This window comes from Neopelma chrysocephalum, unplaced genomic scaffold (assembly GCF_003984885.1).
Source record: "Neopelma chrysocephalum unplaced genomic scaffold, ASM398488v2 Primary Assembly neopelma1_24, whole genome shotgun sequence".
NCBI classification, from domain to species: Eukaryota; Metazoa; Chordata; class Aves; order Passeriformes; family Pipridae; genus Neopelma; species Neopelma chrysocephalum.
Genome location: NW_020897693.1, coordinates 27033305 through 27051181, shown reverse-complemented (window position 1 = coordinate 27051181; position 17877 = coordinate 27033305). Strand labels below are relative to the sequence as shown.

Sequence of the window (17877 nt, the reverse complement as noted above, 5' to 3'; positions counted from 1 at the left end):
TAATCATTACTTTGAAGCCTAATTCAACCAGGTCACGTCGTTTCAGAGCAGCATGAGTACAAGTCATGGCAATGATTTTTGCTTCTTTCACCAACAGGTATTTGGATCTATCCAGGCCACTGCGGAGAAGTTCAAATGCTCTGAATTCCTATGTAGGACAAAAGAAAATTCTTGAAAGTCAAAATACAAAAAAATATAACTTATAAAATATATCCACTCAAACTATCTGGCCACCTTCTTAATATAATTAAACAAGGAAGTTATGAAGGTATCTACTGATATCGATCTAATCTGAATAATTTACTGTGGTTTCCAGGTTTTACATATTTCAAAAACCAATCTTTTAAAAACCTATCAAAGAATTCTGCAAACATGTGTGCATTTAAAAATTTGCAGACAATTATTCAATTAATTCTGAGGAACCCTCTTAGAATCCTCCAAAATTTTGTTTCCTACTTTACTGAAGTAAATTCAGTATTATAAAGTTAATATACAGTTAATATGACTAAATGATGCAAAAAAATCACCTTTGCCCTAACTTTGAAAAGCCTCTCAAGCAATTCTGGCAAAAATAGAAGATAACCTAAAAGTAACTTAAACAGATTATCTGATTAAAGGCAATTCAGTGTAAATACAGAGACCCTGTAAGGATCAGAGGAGAACAGATAGGTGTACCAATCCTAGTAACCCAATCAGTGAAAATGGAACATGCAGAATGGCTGCTTCCCAAGATCAAATTAAAAGAGATTAGACCCATATCTCTATCACAAAACATACCTATACCACTCAAAGGTGGAAATTCTCACCTTGCAGGCTAATGAAGCTGCCTAGAGCTTTATATATTTCTTCTAGGATGTTGGGCAAATGAGAAAGTTTTTCTATAGGATTAGCCAGATCCAGTTACCTTTAACAGTTACATCTTACCTCAAGCTGAGTGAATATTTTCTTAATATGTCTAAAACACCCTTCAGCAATTTCCATATCTTCTTCATAGGATTTGCCTTTGAAAACTGGTTGAGGAGCATTTGCAAAATACTGGTGAAAAGGAAAGAAACTGGAGACGTCTGTGACCTCTGGCAACTTTCCACCTTTAACTTTCACTTTGCTGATATACTCTTCCCAACGAGACATTACCTATGGCAAAGACAAGTGTCATACTGACGTGGTTTTATATCACCAAATTTTTGAGAATGTGTCAGGATGACATTTTCGAAGTTGTGGTGGGTTGAGCTTGGCTGGCTGCCTGATTCCTGCCCCAAACAGTGAGCATCTCTGACTCCCCCTCCTCAACAGGACAGGGGGAGAAACGATGGAAAAGCTTATGAGCTGAGATAAAGACAGGGAGATCATTTAGCAAGTAGCACCACAGGCAAAAAAGACTTGACTTGTGGAAAATGATCTTCTTTTATTGCTGATTAAAAACAGAGTAAGATGGTGAGCAACAAAGCCAAAGCCAAACCTACTTTTCTTCTCACTCCCTCTTTCTTCCCAGGTTCAATTTCACTCCTTCGTTCCCAAATTTTCTACCTCTTCCCCAACCTGAGCAGTGCAGAAAGAATGGTGCTGTCATTAAAGTTTGTAACACCACATCTCTGCCACCTCTTCCTCCTTAGACTTCTCCCCTGTTCCAGTATGGGATTTGAACAGGCTGCAGCTTCCTTCAGGACATATCCACCTGCTCCAATGCTGGTCAAAAATGTAAAGCAGCCCACAGATTTTCTTATCTGAAGGAGAAACTTCAGATTAGAATCTTGCCAGCAGTCATGAAGGGCAGCAATGCTAGCCTTTCAATTGGTGAGTCATCAGGCAGGATTTGAAACAACAGCAATACAAGCAAGTCATGTTGCAATTTTAATTTTGGCTGTTATTGTATTGTGAACCACCAAGGAAAATGCATTTTATTTTTACACTGAAAAATTCACTGCAATTTTTACAAAGTGTTTCATAACATATTTAGGTCATACAGTCTATGTAGAAGTATTTCAATCCTTACTTGGTATAAGAAAAAGTGGCCAGCTGTTTCACAAGTGTAAGAAACATCTCCTGGGACTCCAAGACTCTCTTGTAGTCGCCCAACTTCTCGTAGAAGTTCAAGTCTTCGAGCCAGCACATAATTAACTCTTCCATACCTAAGAAATGGATTAAATATAACATCATTTTTATTTAAGTGTATTTAATTCAAAACTGTTTTATCTAAGTATCACAATGAGAGATAAAAAACCCCAAGAATTTGCCACATGCTGTATATTTTTATCAGTTGAGCCCTAACAATCCACAAAGCCATGCAAGAATCAGTGCTTTAGATAAAGCTCTTTTTATCCTACACTTCAACTGAAGTTCCCTAAGTGTTAATAATACATTCTCATGACGTACCTGTGAAGCAGAAAAGCATTACTTCCCATGTACTGTTTAGAAACTAGGGTACATTACACACAAGTCTATAGACCATCATAAACAAAACCCATACCCAGAGTTTTAGCAGGAAAAGCCTTACTTCCTTTGGCAATATACAAAATGTCATGCAATAATTAGCACACCATAACAGGCAGGTCTGCACTCACTCATAAGAGATCCTGTACTCCTACATGCCCACTGAATAGCTTCTATGACTTTTATAATTAGTCTGTAACCTACTCCTTCCATTCTTCCTTCTCTTACACAATTCAAGCCAAATTTTTTTTCCTTTATGAATCAAATTCTTTATTGCATGAACTCCTCTCCTCCCAGAATGATTTGCATCAGGAACAGTGTGGCCAGCAGGAGCAGGGAAGTGATCCTTCCCCTGTACTCTGCATTGGTGAGGCCACACCTTGAGTATTGTGTTCAGCTCTGGGCCCCTCAGTTCAGGAAGGACATTGAGGTGCTGGAGCGGGTCCAGAGAAGAGCAACGAGACTGGTGAAGGGACTTGAGCACAAGTCCTATGAGGAGAGGCTGAGGGAGCTGGGGTTGTTTAGTCTGGAGAAGAGAAGGCTTAGAGGCGACCTCATCACTCTCTTCAACTACCTGAAGGGAGGTTATAGCCAGGCGGGGGTTGGTCTCTTCTCCCGGGCAACCAACAATAGGACAAGGGGACATGGGCTCAAGCTCTGCCAGGGGAGGTTTAGGTTAGATGTTAGGAAGAAATTCTTTACAGAGAGGGTTATCAGGCATTGGAACGGCCTACCCAGAGAGGTGGTGGATTCACCATCCCTGGAGGTTTTTAAAAAGAGATTGGACGTGGCCCTTAGTGCCATGATATAGTAATTGGAGTTGGATCAGGGGTTGGACTTGATGATCTTGGAGGTCTCTTCCAACCCTACCTATTCTATGATTCTATTCTATGATTCTATGATTAAAAGAACAAAAATCAATGGATCAGATTTTCTATAAAAGAAGACTAATTTAGAAGTGTTATAAATGGGTGGAATTAAAGAAGTGAGAGGAACAGAACACTTTCTTTTGAAAATGCATAAATACTTAAGAGCTCAAATGTGAATAATGGCTAACTTCCAAGTTCTTATTAAACTTACTATTCATAAAATATGCTTTCTGCACAGAAAATACCTGGCACTATCTCTGTCACAATGAGTTCTACTGTCTTATTTAGAAGAGTATTAAAGCTGGAGATTTGAATTTACTAACATACAACTGAATACAATATTGCTGACAACTGGCAAAAACCAAGACTTTGGAAAAGGAACTATGACAATTAAGATCTTTGAAATACTAAACAGTTTTTTCTTTGTCCACAACTCTAATCCATCATAATTACAAGTGGCTGCAACCAGTTGTGAGATTTTTTTTCCACACACACTTCCCGTGACCTCTTATTTCTCACAATTTAAGTCATATGTCCTCTTTTATGTATTCGTTCATTCCTACAAAAATTTTCTTTAGCTTTGTGCTTCAGTGACAGTACCAGCTTAATCAGCTCCTCTCCACCTCATGTTCTTATACCCCCTGCTGTGTTTTGCTGTGCTTGCAGAGGGTGCAAAAAAGGAACACCAAGCTTGCAAGCAGGACAAATTCCTTAAGCAGTATTGTGCCCTCAAAAGCAACCTGATGCAGAAAAAACATGAACTCAGAAGCAACCTAAAAACAAACATAAGGCATATGAAAAATAAACTTCTCACGGTAGTGCAGCCCACCTTCAAATATATTCCTCAACCTTTACCCCTCCCTCCCAAACTGCCAGAACTCGTAGCACTTGCAGTAATATCCCATAGGTCCAAAGTTACCTTGAAAAAGTATGAAAAGAGGCAATGTAGAGTGTCTCAAACAAAACTCCTTTTAATAATGAGCACTACTGTTCAAGGAATATACTAAACTATGGATATTACTAAACAAATATTTGCTATGGCATCATATCACTAAGATTTTGGCTATCAAATTTCTGGAATAATTTGACTATGTCAAAGCATTCAAATTAAAAGAAAAAATCACAAGGTATTTATTTTGCTATACATGTATACATGGGTAGCTTCTAGTGACTACATGTAATTTTTACTACAGCTTTTGAAGTCAAAGTATTGCTATGATAATCCAGTACTGGACAGTTCAAATATTTCCAGTGCACGACCATTATACCCGTGCTTACACTTATGAATGTGTTTAATCCTACTGACGTCAATTGGACTAATGCATGACAAACATAAAAATATTTAGGAGAAAAGATTCTTAAGTCTTTATACTGATACAGTTGATAGCTTTCCTTATGTATGTATATTTCAATATGTTATCAATGAAATATGGCTTAACCTCAAAGTTGCTTATCTGAAGAATTAAAAGCAGAAAGTTTAATTTCATTTTTTTGTTTATTAATGTAACATTCACTGTAACAGTAGAAGTGATATCATATTTGTGAAAAAAATTGCAGCTCCAAAAACCTACCTTTATTATTTTAACTTCTCTCTATAAAAGGTATATGAGCCCCAAAATTATAATGGACTACTTTTATTCAAGCAGTTGAGTTTGTCAAGAGGCAACTGCCTGATTCTGTCTTTAGATTCTCAAGGGAGCACAGTTTCTGCAGCAGGTAATAACCAAAATTACCGAACCCTGTATGGAAAACTAGTGTACCCTGTGTTACTGAGATTCAAAAATATGAGAAAGGTAAAAACTTGTCAAACACAGCTCCTTGCACATTTCCATGGGAGGTAGAGTGGATTCAACACACACATCTTGCTACAATGTTTATGCAAGTGAGTTTATCATTAGCACCTCCTTTCTCACCTGCTGAAATCTTTCTCTGTCTCTAATTCCTCTTCTCCATGACCCAGACGCAGAAGGTGACGCTCATCAATGTCTAGAGCCATGATTTTTTCAAACAGCTGGTTCAAGGCCTAAAGATTGACAAGAACAGGAGAAAAGGTAGTTTTTAGAAGATTCAGAGGCTCTTGCAGAGGAAAACTGAGGAATCACTGGTAAGCAAGCTAGGAAATTATGCCTCTTTTAGCATAAATGGAAGCTGAAACAAAGTTAATATTGAAACTTTTAATCTTGACAACAGGGAAATTAGCCTACTAACACTCTTGTATTTCCATACTTTATATAATAATTAAATTGGATTTTACAATTTTAAAATTTAATTCTATCACATAGTTAACTTAGTTGATAAATCTGCCTCAAGAGGCACACTTTGTAAACACTGATTGTTGTTAGATGACTTTAAACAATTTAACTTTTACTGTGCATTAGAAGAGTATGATCTGGTACTGACTATCAGGTGCTGTGACTATTCCATTTGGATAAATAAATTTTGCTTAACTATACTTCAAGGTGTTCTCCCTTAAACTCTTCAATTCTCTAATTGCTTAATATCAACTGTCTAATTCAGAGTATCTCAAAGGAGCAACTTTGTAAGTGCTGCATCATCAAGTTATGAAACTAAGAATAAACATAGGCGAGCTGCACTTCCAGCTGGAAGTCATGCATCAAAGCATAGGGAACAAACCCTGCTGAGATACAGTTTATTTCCCGAGGTACAATTTCAAGATCATGTCCTCGTAGAAGTCTTGTCTGGTAAGAAGTACCAGTATTTCCTTCCCCTTCTCAACAAACACACTCTCAATTCTTTCTCCAAACTTCACTACCTGTCACTCTCCCGCAGCCCATTGCAGACTGGCCTTTATTATTCCAGGCTATAATTCCTCACCAAAGCAAAGCCCCCAACACCATTCTTTGATCAACAGTGTAAGTGCCTGATCCTGTTTTGGTGAGAAAAGATGAAATGTTTTTCAAGTGGTATTTCAGTTAAAACAGCTCATAACTTAGACAACACAGGATAATTAGGGAGAGCAGGAAACAGACAACCCTGGTTTCCAAACAAATGGTTCCAAACCAGATGCAGATCCCACAGAATACAGAATATGCTGAGTTGGAAAGGACCCATCAGGATCACTGAGTCCAACTCCTGGCCCTGCACAGGACAGCCCAAGAATCACACCATGTGCCTGAGAGCATTGTCCAAATGCTTCTTGAACTCAGACAGGCTTGGTGCTCTGACCACTTCCCTGGGGAGCCTGTTCCAGTGTCTGGCCACCCTCTGGGTGAAAAACCTTTTTCCTGATATCCAACCTAAACCTCCCCTGACACAACTTCATGCTGTTTCCCTAGGTCCTGTCACAGGTCATGAGAGTGAAGAGATCAGTGCCTGCCCCTTCTCATCCCTTCACAAGGAAGTTGTGACTGTGATGAGGTCCCCTCAGTCTCCTCTTCTCCAGGCTGAACAGATTAAGTGCCCTCAGCTGCTTCTCATACGGCTTCTCCTCCAGATCCTTCACCATCATCGTAGTCCTCCTCTGGATGCTCCCTAATAGCTTAATGTCTATTTTATACTGTGGTGCCCAAAACTGCACACAGTACTCAAGGTGAGGTGACACCAGTGCAAAGTAGAGTGGGAAATTTAGAGTAAGACTCTTTAAGACTTTTAACATTTTTTTTATTTTATATATACTTGACAAATAGCAGTTAGACTCAATCTCTTATGAATGGGAAGCAATCAGTTGAAGAGGCCTTCCCTTAGGAGCATGAAGCACAGAGCAACTAGTGTATGAGAAAGTTAATTAGCAAAATCTGGCATGCACACAATGAACGTGCAGCTGTAAGAACTGAGCCGAGACTTTCTCAAAATAGTTTCTAATTTCTACCTCCAACCAGTTATTTGTATTAAAAACTTCCGATAAATAGCTCAAAACTACATACCTCAAATTCAAAAATTTAATTTCACATTATGAAACTGGCAAAACTACAAGCCAACTCAAGCTTTCATTGGTAAGAGACAACTGCAATCCCAAAACTACTGATTTCAATACCTCTGTTCTTCTAGATTGTAATTACAAGAAAATTTCACACATGATTGACACTTTACCTGATTAGAGTGGGTAACTATAAGAGTTCGTTGTTCTGGGAAATTATGATAAAGATTGGATATTATCTGGACTGCTACATCGGTTTTTCCAGTACCTGGTGGACCTACTACCTAAAATGAAACACAATTAAAAAAATTAAAGCCAAATAAAAATCAATACATTATCAGAATACTGCACAATAAAACCCATTTAGTCAGCTTGGAAAAAAACTCAGAACAATCTCAAACTATATTGACAATATACATTGCTTCCTGGCTTTGCTGAACTTCAAGACCATATATCACGTATCATAAAAGAGTTGTTCAGACTAGTTAGGGAGATTCCTGACTAAAAGGAATATGGTAATCCAGCATATGAAGTACTGATTGGTTTCACTACCCATGAAAACAGACCTCCTCAGAGAAAAATGGTAGTTTAGCCTCAGAATTGGCTAAACATGGGGGAAACAGCAAAAAGAGCACCAAGACACATGCAATTGAAAAAGAGTCACGTAAGACAGACATAAAGAACAGGGGAAAAAAAAAGAGAGCTCATTTCTTTTATTTACTCCCAAATCTACAACTGAATTTACCTACAGCCAGAATTAAATAAATAAGATAATAGAATCCCTAAAAATACCATAGTTAGTCCAGGCTGCATTCCCGCACGTATAGCTTCAATCTGAGTATGGGTAAATTGAATAGTATTGCTGTAACAAAGCAAAACAAGATCAGATAATTGATAGACTTTGCCAACAGCTTTGATAAAAACATTTTCAACAAGTTTTATTTAAATTATTGGCTAAATCACTCCAGAACCACACACTTGCAAACTCTTGCATAAATTAAATCAACATTGCAACTATCTTCTTTATAGACACAACAGTCTTGCAATTTCTAAGCCAAATAATAAATCATGTTGTCCATGTGACAATAAATTTATCCCATCTAAAAGACTGTTTGTCTTTATTTATTATTTGCAGAGAATGCTGTAAAATTATTTAGGTATGATTTTCCTAATATTCAAAATCCTGAAATACAGACAGTATTTCTCTGTTCTTCAAGTCAATTTTTTAATAGAGAGGGGATAATAGAATAGTTTCATTTAAATATAAAACAAATCAGTCTCATTTCTGAATATGAACTGCTATGCATGTGTTATTATTTTAAAATAACTTCTCATCCATTTATTACCGTTTTGGTTGATTATATGGATATGGTCCCCTGTTTGGAATGACATGAGGCTCTACAATCAGTGTTTTAGCTTCTTCAGGGTTTTCTTCATTTCCATCCTCTTTTCTTTTCGTTCCTTTACCTCCCTTTATTGGGAAAGTTATCCTGTAATACATAACTTAAGGTTACACTTAAATGTGTTTAATACAACACAGACTGTCTTAAAAGTTTATACAAAAATATTTCTTTATCACCATTAAGACAAATTTTCACACAATAAGGAAACAAGTGCTGCAAATGACAAAGTACTAATGAGGATAAAGAAAAATTACAAATAAATTGATGAAGCTGATTAGACAAAAAGTATGTCAAAAGCACTATTTTCATAGCTTCAAAAAGCCAGGAGCAATGCTGAGAGCCAGCTGGAAAAAGATGTGTCAATGTTCTAAATTGCCCCAAAACATGAAGCCTTTTATCCTCCTATTTCAATTTTTTATAGTCATCTGTATACGTTAGCAAGCTTCTCTAATTCAGAAACAAAGGTGAAGGAATCCCAATGCCTATTCAACTATCTCCAGACAAAAATGAAGATATCTGTAACAGCAAATCTCTTACTTTCTTTACAGGACAAATGCAGCAGTACAAAGAGCAATAGTTCTTCATAAAGAGCAATATCTGTCTTGATCTATGAACTGAAAATGAACACTAAATCACTGAGGAAAATTGTGAGATCTTTTCTTGATAACTTCAGACTACTTTTATATCATTGTATAGTGTTAGTGCCTTCTCCATACAAATTCTTCATGCAGTGTTTCCAAAAAAGGCATGGAAGATTACCTCCATGCTTTTCAAGATTCAATTTAGCCATGATAAAAGCTGGACTGGTGCATGGGAAAGACATCTTTTCCCACTCCAAATACATTCCTTCAAAAGGAAACATATTTCACTTCTCATTAACGTATAAGTGAGAAAAAGATACAGTTTCTTTAGCTGAAGAACCTGTTCTCCAATACTATGCATTGTGAAACTCAGTTGCCAAAGTTCAAGGAGGGGCACCAGGAGAGACAGAACTGTCAAGTCTCCAAAGAGCACCACTGAAATAAAACGTGTAGATGATACTTAGCTGTCACAAAGGCAGGCATCTTATTTCAGAAACCATTTCTAAAATAAAATAAGCAATATGGGATTTCAGACTTAACCCCTTGTTTCGAGTGAATGGTGTTTCCAAAAGCTCAAATTTTAACTGATGTTGAAATTCCTGTTCTTAGCTTGCTTTAATGAGACATATAAGGAAAATATGTAATTAAAATTCTTTAGGCTGACCTTGAGGAGGCTAGATAACATAATGCAGAAGTGAATACTACAGAAGTGAATACTATGTGTCTTGATTCTATCTCCTACTTTTGCTTCTCCCATATATTCTATAGGCTGATCTACAAGCAATGCCCTGATGCATTTTTGTACAGAATAGAACAGAAGCTGGTCTTGAGCCTAACTGTAGTTGTGGTAGTTTGGCCTAGGCCTTCCTTGGTGACCAGTTTGTAACCAAGGAAGGGTCCAGATTTACCCAGTATTCCCTACGATTTTTACGTAAGCCAGACTACAAGAAGAGAGGAGGAGAGGCCTTCGCTCTCTTTCCTTCCGGCGGCTTTGGAGGTGCAAATCTCCCTGTGTTGAGTCTGCCGGCTTGGAGAGTGAGGCCTGGTAAGGCCTTGTTGACCTTGGGAGGCGGAGGCCGCCGGCAGCCACCAGTCACCCCAGCGTGATTCTGCGTTGTCCCAAGGAGAGTAGTAAGATCTTCTTTGTTAATTCTTTTAGTTGATAGACCTTGGGCTACTGAGCGGGATAATATAATATATATATATATTATTTTGGGTTTTGTTCTTCCCTTCCCCTTTCCCTGTGAAATTATATATATTTATATATTTCAACTGTATATAACTGTAAATATAAGTGTAAATATATTTATATACATTACTTTGTCTCTCTCTCGTTTTCGGTTCTTTCGGTTTTTTCCCCTCTTCTCCCTTGGTTTGGGGTGGCGGGGGGACTCCTTGGAGTGAGGTTTGGAGACTTGGCAGGGAGCCAGCTCCAAACCATAACAGTAGTACAGTTAACTCTGTCACATAACTGTCTAAGTCTTAACATATCTTAAAAGAAAGAGCATCTCCTCTCAGCCCCTGAACATAACTCCACCTGACAACACATTTCATCAAGAATACCTGACCAGTACTTGAAATATTGAGATCACCTGAAGGGAGGTACATGCAGAACTGGATTGTTAACAGTGACTTTAACATTGTATCCAGGAAAGCTAGCTTTTAAGTGATCAATAGACAGGAAAGTGTCATTAAAATCCAGAGTTGCAATCTGATTTGGCATTTTGGAATAGTGTGCACTACTTGGGTCTCCATATCCAAGAATGATGTCATGCAGCCAGTCAGGAACCACACAATCTGTGTTCATCAGATTCCTAATAGTCTCCAGAAGAGCCTGTAAATTAGAAAAAACAGAAAAATAGGACTGCAGAGATTGACTTTTTACCAAGCAAAAATCATACTGAAGACCAATGAAATCTGTTCTAAGATGACAGAATGTAACTTTTTAATCAACATTCTTTAGTTTGGTTACATTGAGTCCATATATACAGTGTATATATGCATCAAAACACCAGGATCAAAACACGTAAGCCCTGTAGCTGGGCTGTCAGTCAAGGCAGACCCACCTGGCAGCCTGCCCACACCACACCCCTGGAGCCTGTGACTGGCTACAGCACAGCTCATTCTGGCCTGGAAGGCACTGACCGGATGTCCTGCCTGGGAGGGAAAACTGGACTCTATAAATACACGAGACTCCATGAGATCTCCTCTCTTCTCTCTTTCCAGCTGGCACCATGTGAATCATTGAATCTTATTGGTAACTACTCTCTCTCTCCTTTCTCCTGCTCTCTTTCTTTATTCCTTTTAATCTGTTTTCTTCTTTTACTCTTTTCCTTCTCTTGTGGGTAACTTAAAACCAATGAACTATGTTTCACTAAAGCTGGTATATGGATTGTTTTAGTGGGTGTTTCTTGTGGAATGGGTCTTTGTGCTGAATGTTTTAGTGAAACGCTCTTTCTTGGTTGTATTTTACTCCTGTAAAAGCCTCTCGCCAAAATATCTTTCTTTTTCTCACTAAATTAAAAAGAATTCTTTTACAGAAGAGTGTGTGACTCTTTCTCTGGACGCTAATTAGAGGTTATAATGAACCAAAAGGCTTTTAAAAAGTCTTAAATAAAAACGTAACCACTCTGGGCAGTTTATAGCTTAATCTGGAGCACAACAACATGCCAGCAAACATGGACACAAATGGATGGCAATCACAGTGCATCAGCAGTCCACACCAGAATATAATACAGAACCTCCAAATGCCAATCTTGTAAAAGAATAATCAGTCAAAACAAAGTATGGAATTTTATTTTGATCGTCTACATTTAACATATCCATCTCCAAAGGGTAGGATTCTCTGCCCTTTTCTTGCTTGAGTTTATCATTCACGGAATTAAGTAATGTGATCATCATCCCTGCTTAGTCAAGGGTCCTGATTTCTTCCCTTTACTCATCATCTGGAGTGCTGTGTTCAATGCTAGGCTCCCCTGAACAACAGACACAGACATAATGGAATGAGTGCAGCAAAGAGCCACTAAGATGATTAGGAGAATTGGAGAATCTGTTGTATGAGAAGATGAGAGAGCTGGGATTGTTTAGCTCCAAGAAGAGAAGACTCATGGGGTGACAGAGAATTTTATCCCTTCGTACAAAAAAAAAAGGTAATGGGAGGAAGTAAGGACAGTGGAACTAGAGTCCGCTCTGTAGTGCCCTGTAAAAGGACAAGGGGCAATGGACATAAATGGAGATACAGGAAATTCCACTTAAATACATCAAAATGTTTTTACTGTAGGGGTAATAGAACACTGGAACAGGTTGTCTAGACTGGTTATGTAGTCTCCATCAATGGACATACCCAATTTCAACTGTAGAAAGTCACAAGATCTTGAGCAACTTGCTCTACCTATCTCTGCTTTAAGTAGGGTTTGGACTAGATCATCTCCAAAGGTCCCTCCAACCTCAACCATTCTCCTAATCTATTCCTTTCAATCTCAAGCATGCTGTGAATTTTGTGATAGCCCTGCAAAGTTACTAAATTGAAGGCAGCTTAGCTCTTCTGAAGCCTGAAGGTCCTGCCATTACTTCAAAGGTTCAAGATTTATGGAGGGACAAGTCCTATATAAATTAAGAATATTTATATTTTTATTGCAAATAGAGAACAAGTACTTCTGGCTTAAATGTATATTAAGTATAGCACGATACGTTTGTGCTAAGAAAAGCATGGCTTTTTCAGGTAGTATTTTTAAATCTAGATGATTAGTTTCTCAGAGGAAAGCATGAGAAGTATGTCCCTAACAGCTAATATGCTCCTTCTACATCACAAAAACTTTGCTTCAGCTTTTCAAAAGTAACTTCTATGCATGTAAAAATAGTAATATTAGTTCCTGTAAGAACTAACACTGCTGACCAATTGTAGTAACATGGTGGTGTCACCTCTAGCAAACACACTGCATTTACACTTTCCCTGCTGTCTCACCTGCTTAATTTACTAAGACTGCACAAGAGTTCTCTTGTCTTCTCTCCTACAAGCTCAACTTTAACCTTCAAGCTGCCTTCTATCTGCTCAATACATTGTCCAAACTAATCACAGCACTATCTTGTTTTCTTTTATCCAGATGAAGTTAAAAAGGTTTGCAAATGACATGGAAGGCATGCACCTCAACTGGTAGCAATGTGATAAATGTGGAAATACCTTAGTTTATCTTGAAAAATAAATACATGAGACTTGAGTAAAAACCAGTAGAGAATGGTTTGCATTGGGAGTTGCCTGTAAATTAACTGCAAGAACATAGTACAAATTTGAAAGCTACACTCAACATCTAACAGCAATTCTGAACAAACTTAACCATTCACTGCAGCACTTTCCCTCTTGCTACAACAAAGTATGTATGTGAATGATAACACACATCTATAAGTGCTTGTACACCAAAAGGCTTTGGTAGAGAGCAGTTTTACTTATAATGTAAAATGAACTTGCCACAGAAACCTAACATATGCAACTGGTTCTGGTGAGGTTTTTTTAAATGTATTTATAAAGGACTCTCTATGAAGTACTTTCAATATACCAATCCACAGCTGGATGGCACCAGAATGGTCTAAGCAGGCTGCAAACTACTGTTTCACACCAGAGACATCTTTCTAGTTAGAGAAAAAAAAAGTCCATGTCTTCCTGCCTGCCTCTATCCATTTACACAGAATTTGCTTCAGAATCCTTTAAAATGAAAATCACTTCAATTATGTAATGCATGATTTTAAGGCACCAAAAGAATGGTAGTTTTTCATTCATGTTGCATTTTTGTAATGGAAAACTCAAGGAACATTAAAGATTCAGAGGTTTAAAGAGCAAAGAAAAGTGAATAAGAAATATTTTTAGGTGTACAAAATTATGTACCCTCACAGTGAAAAAGACCAACAGCATCTTGTGGTGCATTACCAAGTTGCCCAGTAGGTCAAGGGAGGTGGCTCCTTCCTTTCTGCTCAGTACTGTTGAGGTTAAATCATGGAATGGTATTTGTAGGAAGGGATCCTTAAAGCTCATCTAGCCCAACCCTCCCACAATGAGCAGAGATACCTTCAACTAGATCGGGTTGCTCAGAGCCCTGTCCAACCTGACTTTCAAAATTTCCAGGGATGGGACATCTACCACCTCTCTGGGCAACATGTTCCAGTGTTTCACCACCCTCATCGTAAAATATTGCTTTCTTATGACACTACCCCTTGTACTACTGCTATTAAAAAGTCTGCCATCCTTATAAACCCCCTTACTGAAAGGGTGCAATAAGATCTCCCTGGAGCCTTCTCTTCTGCAGGTTAAACAACCCAAACTCTCTCAGGCTTTCTTCAAAGGAGAGGTGCTCCACCCCTCTGATCATCTTCATGTCCTGCCTCTGGAGTCACTCCAACAGGTCCACACCCCCCTCGACCTGCTGGCCACGCTTCTTCTGATGTAGCTCAAGATTCAGTTAGCTTTCTGGGCTATGAGTACACACTGTTTGCTCATGTCGAGTTTTTCATTCATAGTACCTCCAAGTGCTTCCCTGCAGAGCTGCCCTCGATCTGACACATTCCAATACCCAATAAGAAATTGATCCGGTGATGCTCCCAAAAACTAACAGGTTCTTCTGACTTTCACCTTTTGAGTAGCTACTCCTTTTCCTACCCTTTTTTCACATTTTTCAATATTCCTTTCACTATTACCTCAGGTAACAAAAACCACATACCTCCTTAACCCAAAAGGCCAAATCTGTAGGCTTCCTGTTACAGGACTGAAATTATAAACTAATGTTTCATTATGGTGAAGAAGTAGCGTTCTGATTTTCAGTTAGTTCAATAGTTATCTGTAGGGGAAGGTTATCACCAGCTGACATGCTGTAGTTTACTAAAGGGATGCAATGTTACCTGAAAAGCTTAACTACATGCATCGAAAATAAACAAGTCTCAGTACTGCTGGCATATTCAGACAAACTCTTACCTAAAACTCAAAGAGCAAGTACCTTACCTTGAAATTGTTTTCTTTTGGTTTTCTTCTCATTATTATATTAAATGTCTCATAAACATCTTCTGCTCCATTTTGGATTGTATTGGTCATGTCTTGTTGATACTGGTTTGGGTCCAGAAATACTCTGTATGTTCTGCAATCACCTTTAAGTCTTGGTTTAGGTTCAGGTCCTGCCCATAAGGAAACAGTAACATTAGAATTTGAATTAGTGCTAAAAGCAGATTACCATTCAAATAAGTGATCCATAATTGTTCCACAAAAGAAATTTAGGCAAATTCACATGATGCAACTAATTTCTGCACAGCATTAGAAACATTTTCATCGCATTATTCTAACAGTTTTTGAATATAATCTATTTTATTCCTAAACCAAAAACATACTGGATTTATTTAATTAATGTAACTAGATCAGATTTTACCAGAGGAAACTAGTTAACCTTTTCCAGGCTGCTTATGGAATTGGCTTGTTTTTTTCCAAGTAGGTAATGAATTCAATGAGCATTCCTTAACAGAGAAGAAAGTTAACAACTAAGTTGTTAAAAATGAAAAAGAGAGAAAAAAAGCTTTGGTATATCATACCTTCTTCAATAACACGCCCTTTCTCATCCAACATGCCCTGAATTTCACAGCCTCTGACATACACCAGACCAGTCTGCTCAACAAAAGGTTGTCGTCGGTCAAACTTGGTGCCATAAGGTTGCATGGGACGTACCGTAATCAAAAAGCAGACATCATGTTTACGCAGACCTGATTCCCAAAAGGAATATTCAGTGATTTGATTGAATGGCATTTCTCTTATCCATTTCTTTACATATATAAAAAATAGAATACACTAGGTGCACTAGCTAGGTGCACCACTTCAGTGCAGTGAATTCTGCTGCTAACCTCCTAGATTTTCTACTTAATTAGAAATCTACATTCCCAAACTTGCATCTGCTTATTTATCACACACTCCTGCTTTAGTATTTGTGCTACATGACCTGTAATCACACCATGCAGCTCCAGCATATTTATCGGGTTTCTCTAACAAAAGAGAGGGAGTGACATTTACTGATAATACAAGTACAAGTGCATGCCTCTACGCCACTTGCCAACACGGTCAACTAAAGTTCAAATCCCCAAGCAAAAGAACTGTCATCTGTGGATACTTATAAGAAATAGTATTTGGTACAGTCAACACTTCATAACAACATTCAAATATACTGAAAACTACTCAAATGCACTGGTTTGAATTAAATTAAAGTCTGTCCTCTCCACTTGTGTATGAGACAGATACCACATTTTCCACACTTTCAGTGCTACATTATTAGCATATGTATTAATTCAAAATGTTAACTTTCCACATTCCCTGTAAAGGACAGAATTCTACAGTTAGTAATTGAATGACATCAGTTACATTTGGTTGCCAACAGACATCTGAGTACTTTAATAATTTTAATCTTCACTTTAGTAAAGTACAAACTTAGGTTTGGAATCTGAGTAACTGACTTCTAAATAGTGTATTAGGATTGACAAAACTGTACCTTGAATTAAAAACCCCTTTTCTTACAAATATGATTACATCAAAATGTATTTTGATGAGCACCTATTTTAAGCACTTTTCTTCAAAGAACATAAATACCTTCCCATTCATCTTTGATGTTATCTCGGACATTCAAATTAATTGTGACATCTGCTCGTACTCGCATGGGCCAGTTTTCACCAATATTGGGCTTTGCCACTTCCACCACTGTGAAAGACACAATGGGTTGTGCCATCCTAGCCCATCCACCAAAGACCACACCTCCATATTCCGATAACCTAAGAAATAAACCCCAAAGTTTTGTTAGTCATTATCTGATAACATATTCAGTTCTTTTTTTAAAGTGTGAAACAATTTACCTCACAGTAAGTTCTAAGACAAAAGTAGAATTCTTAATTTCACATGCTACTGAATTAGATTCACATAATCCTGCATTTTAGAACTGATGCATAACACGAATTGACTTATATTTCAGGAAACAAAGGCAACTTATGCTAGCACTATAAAAAAAACAACCAACCAACAAAACAACTCACAGAGACAGAAGAAAAAGGGAATGTAGCAAAATGCAACTACTGAGTATAAAAGCACACCAAATGAATCCTTGAAATCTAAAGAGGATTAAAATGTGGCAGATGGTAAATTCAAGAATACTCAGGAACCCCTGTCACAAACCAGAGGAGTTGAGATGGTAAGTTTCCACTTTTTCTAATGTCAGCCAAGGCTTAGTACTCATGGAAAACTAACTCCTCCATCTTAACACAACAAAGGTTGGTTGTTGGCATCCAACACACCGCCTTTAACCCCCCTACAGGGATACATATCCACACATCCTCAAAATATCATCCCTTGGGATGGCAATACCTTATAGAAGGAGAAAGTATAAAACACAGTATCTGTGTAATAATTTTAAGCACAGTAGGTACTATATATTTAGTATACACACAATATCGGTTATTCATTCTCGAATGCACTTTGATTAGAATTGAACTGACTGGTTTGCAGTTAATAAATATTACCATGGTTTCATCCTACTGACACTATCTTCAATGTCCTGTCTGATTTCATAGGTAGACTCTAAGCGGAAAAGATTGAAGTTCCTCAGCAGGTAGTCATGAAGAGTCAGAAACTGTAGATTCAATTTGGGAAGTGCAAGACAGCCTAAGGGTTTAAGGGTGGAAGGGGAGAGGTATTTGATGAATAAACACAA

At 37.8% G+C, this 17877-nt stretch overlaps 1 protein-coding gene across 1 annotated transcript in view; it reads right to left on the bottom strand.

The window, feature by feature from the left end:
• Positions 1 to 17877, bottom strand: part of AQR (aquarius intron-binding spliceosomal factor) — a 54492-nt gene that overhangs the window by 17645 nt on the left and 18970 nt on the right. The window contains exons 16-27 of the mRNA XM_027709151.1: positions 17687 to 17828; positions 16767 to 16945; positions 15725 to 15892; positions 15147 to 15316; positions 10753 to 10994; positions 8523 to 8666; positions 7969 to 8038; positions 7350 to 7460; positions 5213 to 5322; positions 1994 to 2129; positions 925 to 1134; positions 11 to 148 (exon numbers count right to left, since the gene is read on the bottom strand). Of these exons, the coding sequence (XP_027564952.1) occupies positions 11 to 148; positions 925 to 1134; positions 1994 to 2129; positions 5213 to 5322; positions 7350 to 7460; positions 7969 to 8038; positions 8523 to 8666; positions 10753 to 10994; positions 15147 to 15316; positions 15725 to 15892; positions 16767 to 16945; positions 17687 to 17828 (1820 nt within the window). The remainder of the gene's footprint in view (positions 1 to 10; positions 149 to 924; positions 1135 to 1993; positions 2130 to 5212; positions 5323 to 7349; positions 7461 to 7968; positions 8039 to 8522; positions 8667 to 10752; positions 10995 to 15146; positions 15317 to 15724; positions 15893 to 16766; positions 16946 to 17686; positions 17829 to 17877) is intronic.